General features: G+C 43.6%; 1 protein-coding gene across 5 annotated transcripts in view; it reads left to right on the forward strand.

Annotated features, from left to right (window-relative positions):
- Positions 1-2,970, forward strand: part of FAM53A (family with sequence similarity 53 member A) — a 69,884-nt gene extending 66,914 nt beyond the window's left edge. For all 5 annotated transcript variants that reach the window (XM_064418934.1, XM_064418936.1, XM_064418935.1 and 2 more), the window contains exon 5: positions 1,775-2,970. In XM_064418934.1, the coding sequence (XP_064275004.1) occupies positions 1,775-2,098 (324 nt within the window). In that variant the 3' untranslated portion in view covers positions 2,099-2,970. The remainder of the gene's footprint in view (positions 1-1,774) is intronic.
- The last annotated feature ends 5,408 nt before the right edge of the window (positions 2,971-8,378 follow it).

Genomic DNA, 8,378 nt, shown 5'->3' on the forward strand with positions numbered 1-8,378 from the left:
TTGGGGTTACATAAATCAGCTCCTAGATGAGGTCTTGTTTGTCTGTTCAAACAAACTAGATTATCCCTTATAGCTCTTTCTGCCCAGAAGTGTATGACTTGTTAACTAATCATCTAATGTGTGTTGTGAGATATGAAAGCTGTTTGAGCAGGGGAAGAGCAAAACAAACATCTGATCAGTGGAGAAATGTGTTTCATTGGTGTGTTAAATGTGGTGCAGGCTCGGGGAGTGCTGCTGCAGTGTCCCTGTGGTACCAGTGACAGGGCCACCACCCCATCCCAGTGCTGCTGGTCACCCTCAGCCTGCCTGTGCTGTGACTGAGCTCCAAACCTTGAGTGCTCTGCTTTTTACCTTTACATGAACTTTCCCTCCAGTGAGCTTTCCGTGCAGATTTCATGTAGGTATGTCCAAGGAACTCTGTGACCTTGCAGTGGGATTGTTTGCAAGGTGTTCCACATGTAACATCAAGAGGGATCAGGCTAACCCCCTCGCCCTGGCGAGCCTTCCTCTTTTAACCAGCTCTATACAGACAAGGCTAATTCAAATTTCTTCTGATTTTGTGGAGTTTTGTTTAAAAATAGCCAAAGATACTGGTAGGCCCCCTTATGTGGGTGCTGGTGTGCATTGGTGGAGTAGGAACCATTACACTGTTGTCTGGAAGAGCATCTGGAATGCAGCATACTAGGAATGTTGCAATGTTCCCATTTCAAATAAACAAATATGAAATACTTAAGATATGACAAATTGGGGGAGGAAGCTGGAAATGGGTGTGAAAGTTGGTCCTGTTCCCTGTGGATCTCCTTGTAATACAATGATTGCTGTCTGGGAGGCTGGAGCCACTTAACCAGTGAGAGACTGAAAACAAGTGTGACATTATTCTGTCTTGCACCACTTCTCAGAGGGTCCCTGGCTGTTTCACCTTCCTCTCACTGGGTGCTTGCATGAGGCACAATTTGGAAGTTTCTCACTTTTTAAAATTTAAGTTCTGCTCTCTGTATATTTGTTTTTTTTCTTAAATGTTCTCCCTGGATTCTAGCCAAGGATGCCTTACCAGCTCCATGAGAAGCTGGTATCTCTGGTACAGAAGTAGCACATTTACCAATGTGCTAAAACTCTTAAAGAGTGTTTCTTTTCTTTTGCCATTGTACAAATAAAGATGAGTGCCCCTCTAGTTTTAATATCCTTTGAATTTAAACAGAATTTCTCATGAGCTCCTGTTCAGACAGTACCCAGCTGAAAGACTAACTCAGCAAGATGCTCCCAGTAGAGGCTTGGGTTTCTTCTGTTTGAGATTACCCAAATGTGCCAGTTGTCCTGGCAGTCTCACCGAGGTGACGCCTGAGGGCTCATTGTCTGCAGGGGAAATTAATTGTAGACCAGGCTGCAAGGCAGCTGTCTGACCTAAATGCTGGTGTCACCAAATGCTCTGCTCTGGATTTGCCAGAAACCCAATACAGCAAACTGGGTGGGTGTCTCTCTTTGCTCATGTAGTTGACCAAGGGTAGGTTGTTGGCTCTTTCTGCATAAGAAAAGGGGACTGTTTTTCTCACAGATGGGAATCTAGGCAAAATATCCATGCAAAGCCTGACTGTGTAGTAAGTAAATACCATTCTTCCTCTTCCTTCATGCCTCTCATTTCGAGGATTACTTTAAACACGTGGCACTCTTGAGTACATACACTCAAACCATTCAAGAATTTCAAGAATTTATTCTGTTCCTCCTGTCCAGTCATGTTTAATATAGTCATGGTTTCTCTTTTTTTTTTTAATTGCAGACTTTAAAAAATTCCAAAAGTCTTTGCTCCCTCGACTATGAAGATGATGATGATGACACACAAATGAAGACAATTGTGTCATCCCCATGTGACTCAAATGATCTTATGAACATCATCACCCCTGGCTCCAGCCCGATGAAAGAGCAGCTGGATGAAGGGAGGCACCACGGGTCATGCCAACGTAGCTTCAAAACAAGGGATTATAAGAAAGCAGACGCGGTGTGCGAAAGCGACGAGGACACGAGCGATTGTGAGAGCACTGAGGAAGGAATCTTCCCTCTAGACTGTGGGGACTTGGACCTAGAGCAGATCGAAAACAACTGAGACTCCAATTTGTGTGCTAGAATCAGAATTGTTCTAAATTAAAGTGATAGAGGATTACCTTTGCCATGCATAATCCATGTCCCTGAATCTCTGTATTGCCTATCTTTGGGCCTGTGTTAGAAGAAATGTTTCAGGTGGGGGAAAAACGTGAACCATTGTTACCTGTTTAGTCTATTGGTCAATATGTGGATGACAACAACAAAAAAAGTAGGAGGTTAAATGTTATTTTGAACATTAAGGAATAATTTTGATTAAAAATTTCCTAACAAATATTTTGCATTTTTATGGCTTTTACAGTTCTGGAGAAAAAGCATCTCTATTTTGAAACAAATTTTCAGAAGGGCATTCTATAAAACTGAATCTGTCTACAGTGATTCTGGTGCGGGTCTATGTTGCTTTTGTTAAAGAGCTTAATGTGAAAAGTGAATTGCATAATGAAATTGGTAATAAACCTTCAGATAGAACTCTTAAATATCTGGTTGACAACTGGTCCAAAATATTTAACTGCCATCTTTGACAGTGTCTGGTTAAAAAATAACTTCATAACATGTACAAATGTTCTTTTCATACATTCAGGACTTTTTTGATCAAAATATGGTAGTGACCTTAAAGGTTAACATTTTTCATTATTTTACTACTTGAATTGTTTTCTAGCCTGAAGCAATGCTAATTTAGGTGGGCCAAAACTGCAAGTAGCTGCCCACCTACTTGGTCATTATTATGTTTTCTGTGTTTCAAAAGAATGTACAACAAGAGCACTTGAACTTTTAGACAGGGACTTTGTAATGATCAATTCCCCAGGAGGTGATCCCTTCAGCAATACTAGAAGGAAAATAGTCCTTGAATTAAATAAAATGACATTTTGCTTTGCACTTGTGTCTGTTCATGGATTTTACTGGTGGAAAATGTGATAGATTCTGTAATGGGGTATTTATGCGTGGAATTTGGTGGAGGGGAAGGGCAGATTTCTGGTCATCTGAAACAAAAGTGATGTCAGGTTTGTCTGGAGCTCTGTGAAATAACTCATGCTGGATCCCAAAGGTGTCTCAGTGATTACATACACTGGAATCATCTCAAATGTCATGCTGCACTCATTGCAGACTATTGCAACACATACTTTTTTTTTTTTTGTTCAGCTGCAATAAGGAACTTCCTCAACAAGGGGGAAATTAATCTCAAAATGGTTAAATGGAATAGGAGAAGGAAACTCAGATAATGGATTTGAGTCTATCATGTTAGTGTGCTTGAACGAGCCAACTGCTACTGGAACATAAAACCAAGATCCAGCAACCAGTCAGCTAATGGAGTATGGTTAAAACATGAAAAAAATATCTTGAGGGATGTGTCAAAGTCTGTGGCAAGGTATGATACATGATCCAGCCATGTGGTTAGGGTCAGCCTTTCATCATAAAGGGGTTGGCCCTTAATTACTGAGCAAGTGCACATAACTCAGAATCTAACCAAAATTTTAAAATTCAGTGAGATGCTCTGAACTTTTCTTTTACAGCTCCCACTGCAAGTGGCAGTGGTGTGTGCTATTGATACTGGCGTGTGCGTAGTGAGGTGCAAGAACACTGCAGAGACTTGCCAGGTTCTTGGTGTGTTCCTGCACATTGTGTGGGAGCAGTGACGCCTCTGTTGATGAAAATCATTCTCCTTTTTCTAGATGAGTAAATAAAGGAGTTGCTGTTGGAGCAAAGACTTGAGTTCCTTCAGAATGGGGAATGTCTCACCCTACAGATCCTTGCTGTGGGGCAGCACAGAGCAGCCTGGTGCTGGCACAGCCAGGCATTTGGAATAATCCTGTGTGATGGGGGATCACTGCTCCTGGTGCTTTTCCTCCAGAAACAGTGAGAGGTACAGCCAGTTCCCCTCGCTGTAGATGGGAGAATGCTGCAGTGTGCTGATGAGACACTGTGGGTAGTGCAACAGCCCAGCTCGCTCCTGGACTGCAGTTGCTGGCTGCAGAACTGCTTTTCCTCTCTGAGTGCTCTTAATTGAGCAATAGAGGTAAGTAAAAGTGAATCAGCTTTAATGCAGGATTGCAGCAAAGGCCAATGGTACAACTGGGATCACTTAAAAGCTAATTTACCTATTTGAAAGCACTAGTTAAAAGTGTAATGGCATGGAATGAGAAAGCTAATGTGGCAATCCATTTAGCTCTTCCTCCCCCAAGGAAGACAAGGTTCTGGAAGAAGTAAAAGAAGAAAATGCCTCAGAGGACACAGGTAGAAGGAGGTTAAGATGTGCACTGTCAATGAAAAAATAACAAGAGCTGAAGCTATCAATAAGATGGTGATAAGGCAAAGGCAAGGGTAGACAACCAGATAATATTTGTTCTAGCTTTGAAATACAGCCTGCCTGTGGTGCTGATGAATTGCTTTTTGTAGGTGTGCTGTTTTCAGTCAACACAAAGCCACATTCCTACCCCGGTCCTTGGAGTAGGAAGGGGTTTCCCAAGGGAAGTTGCAGATACATTTGCTCATGTAACACAGGACTCAGTCTCCTGCTAAGCCAGCTGTTAAAACTCTAAATAGCCCTTTCATGGAAGCAAACAGAAAGGAGTGGATTTGGATACTGAAGAATGAATTTCATGACAGTAGGAAGTAGTAATTATCTAGTTTAGGCTTGTGTTAGTCGGTGACAGGAAAATAAGCAGTTGAACAGCTGTGCAGTGACACTGGCAAATGAAGAAATCTGCTGGAAGGAATCTGTGCACTTTGTCTGCAAATTCCAGTATAATCCCCCATGAGAACCCACAGCAAAAGGAATTGTTGGTTGAAACTTCCTTCGGATGGGGCAGGCTTGGACTCTGCATCCACCCCATGAGATCAGAAGTCCCGCTCTTAAGACAAAATCACAGATGATGGACATGGCCCCTTTGCACTTGCTTACAGGATGGTTTGCAAGAAGGAAAAGTGTGGTTTCAGAGACTGAATTGTGCTTGGAAGCAGCTGAGTGGGCTGTAAGCAGCTCTGCTCTGGGAGTGGTTTCCTTCCATCTTGCACCCAGTGTCAGAACGGAAGGCTGTGTTGCGTGGGGCTGAGGGAGTTGCTCTAGGTCACTTATCTTTCATTTTTATTACAACCTGGATAACAAAGTAGTATGCACGTTAAACCTACAGTCAACAGGAAACTGGACAGATGTGAAAGATAAGATAGCATTAGAATTCAAAATAATCTTGTAGAAATGGTTGCAGCAGGGAGGAGATGGTGGGGAAAGACAAGATCCTTTTTAGCAAGGCACTAAATTTAGGTAGGGTAAAACAACTGCACAAATTCAGAGTCGTGGCAGCTTGTAAGCACTGTTTCAGATAAAGCTGGTCCTACTGGTGGTAGAAGAGCTTCAGGCTGGGGTGCACAAATGGTAGTGCATCCAAGATAATCCTGTACTTTAGAGGTGCAACTTGAGATACTGCACATAGGGCAGGAAATGGCAGTGGAGAGTGGTGTGACTGATGCCTTGAAAATGGGGGAAAAGCACTTGTGAGGATGCAGTGGAAGGACTGAGCTTGGAATCACATAGTAAATGGGGCTTAAATTGTAGCTAGGATGAGTGGTAGTTTCTTCTAAGGCTAAATATAAAAAGAAAAAGGGTAGGGAGTCACTGAATAGATGAGTGGGGAGTCAGTAGTAGCTGTTCCATAAACGGCGATCTGTTAAGAGCAAGCATCTGTCAGCAGCAATAGCTGTGCTACAGCTTGCTTTGGGGCAGGGGACATGGCTGGCTGAATTTCCACAGTCCTTTTCCACTGGATCCTGTCCCATTTTCCTCTGGATCTGTGCAGTTTGCATCTCCAAGCAAGCCTTGATGTTTCAAGGTAAATAACTGCTGGAGGAAGAGCAGCTGAAGATAAGGTGGCAAGGAGATCACTCTAGAGCAGAAAGGAAGGAGCTCCCATGCATGCAGCTGGGATCTGTGGATCCTGCTCAGTGCTGACATTGTTAGAATATAGGCCTCTGTGGTGTAAAGTTGGGCTTAATTTCTCAGAAAAACATAAATATGTATTTTTGTGTACGCAGGTACATTCTGAGGGGTGGTGTCTAGTGAATTTACCTTTGCTTTCAAATCAGAGGTGAAGTTGCTGCTTACCTGTTGGTGTAGAGATGGCCTCTGCCATTCCTCTGGAAACCCACAGGTTTGTTGGAAAGCCCTCAGTGGAGGCTGGGAGACGCCAGAATAATTTTTAATTGTGTTTATTTTGCAAACACATTGTTTGTTTTCAAAAGTACCCAAGTCTAGATCTGTGTGCTTGCAATTGGGCTCTCACAGCAGGGCTCATCCTTTGATTAGGATTCATCCAGTGCTGCTCAGCAGATCACCTGGGATGTTTCCTTCAAGCTGTTGTCATTAGAAGAGGTGACACAGCTGCACTGGTGGCACATGTTACACATGCTCCCCTTATCTGGACCTGGTCCAGGAGTGCAGGCTGACACTGCCACTACATCCCTGCACCTTTTCATCCCCATTATAAAGGAACAAGCATCAAATAGTTGGGATCTGGGGCCCTGCTTGCTGTGGCTGCTCGTCCTTGGACCCCTTGGTGGAGCTTGTTAGTTGTTTAAAGGACAAAATGCAGTTTCAGTGGAGCGTTGCTGCCATATGCTGAGCAGCCCAATCAGGTGTGCTTTCAAAATGAGCTTGGACATCAGTTGTTTTGGAGTTTGTGTGTAGTTAACATCATCCAACTTACTGCTCCCACCACCATCTGGTCATCACAATAGTCACTGGCATCCTGAAATGCTGGGTATTTACTGAGAGAAAATGAGGCTGCTTTCACTATCTGCAGCTTCTTGGACCCATCAGCAGTACTGCTTTTGTGGATTTTTGCTGTTGTAAAATGCCTTTGAGATCTACTCTGTGAGTGCTTTGAGCCAGGGAAGTATAGCATGAAGTCCATGGAAACAAGTTTAAAACTTCCTTAGAGTGGCATTGCATTTCTTCCACTCTTTGAAACCCAAACCATGTTTAAATGTTTCATGACGCCTCAGTTTGGATGAAGAGCTGTGGTCTCCTCATTCAGGTAAGCTTGTGTGATGTCAACAGTGATGTGAAATGAAAATGAGGTTCTGTAGAGTATTCAAAACTTGTGTCCCACTTTCCCAAACAGTCTTGGCTGAACTCCTCCCTGCTGCAGTGTGGAGTGAGGATGTACTCCCAGAGCACTCAGGTGTGGGCTGGGATGGTGTTCAGCTGCCCCAGCTCCACATTTTTTTGTTGGTTTTTTTGTTTTGTGGGGGCTTTTTTTTTTTTTCCTCTTCCTTTCTTCATCTCCCAGCTACTCTGCATTAGGTGAGGCTTTGTGACACTGTGAACAGGTTTCTGGAAGTGTCAGAGCTCATGATGAGGTGGGTACAGCAAGGGAAAGGTCACTGCTGTAGCCCTGCTTGTGATTTTGCTGCATGACTCTGCTCTGTTCCCCCAAAGCTCTTTCCATGCCTTGTGTTCCCATGGAAAATGGAGCATGTTGTTACATGAATGGGCAATCTTGCATAATGCAGAAAGGTGCACAAGAGCAAACTGTGAGTCTACATGCAGGCAGCCTTGACTCTGCTGTTTGCTAATTATGAGGGACTTTTCAATGTTCACCTATCTCTAGCACAGTTTTGAAAACATTATGGGATGTAAAACCTCCACTGAAACAAGGAAAATATGCTAATTGTGCAGATTTGGTCATCAGCATTGTCATGACCTTTGTAAGTCCTAAGAGGAGCAGCTGAGGGAGCTGGAGAGAAAAAGCCTGGAGAAAAAGGGGCTGAAGAGAGACCTTGTCAGTCTACAACTCCTTGTGAGGAGATCAGAGCCAGGTGGGGACCATCCTCCTCTCCCAGACAGCCAGTGAGAGGATGAGATGACAGAGCCTCAAGCTGCTCCAGGGGAGGTTCAGTTTAGACATCAGGAAAAATTTATTCATAAAAAGAGTAGTTAAGCCTTGGAACAGACTGCCCAGGGAGGAGGTGGGGTCACTGTCCCTGGAAGTGTCCAAGAAATGACTGACCATGGCAGTCAGTGCTGTGGTCCAGCTGACAAGGGGGTGGTTGGTCAGAAAGTTGGAGTCAATGACCTTGGAGGCTTTCTTCAACCCAAATGACTCTGTGTCATTCTGTGTGGCCACATCAGAGTCAGTCTCTATGCAAGCATACAGCCTAAGATTACTGAATTTATTGCTTGATAGAATGGATCCACCAGAGAGGAAATAAGATACATGTTTTGCAGATGTCTTCATAGCTTTTTGCTTGCCAAGAAAGCAATGTCCATGCCTAGGGAGCAAAGGATTTAC

This window comes from Passer domesticus, chromosome 4 (genome assembly GCF_036417665.1).
Source record: "Passer domesticus isolate bPasDom1 chromosome 4, bPasDom1.hap1, whole genome shotgun sequence".
In the NCBI taxonomy this organism is placed as follows: domain Eukaryota; kingdom Metazoa; phylum Chordata; class Aves; order Passeriformes; family Passeridae; genus Passer; species Passer domesticus.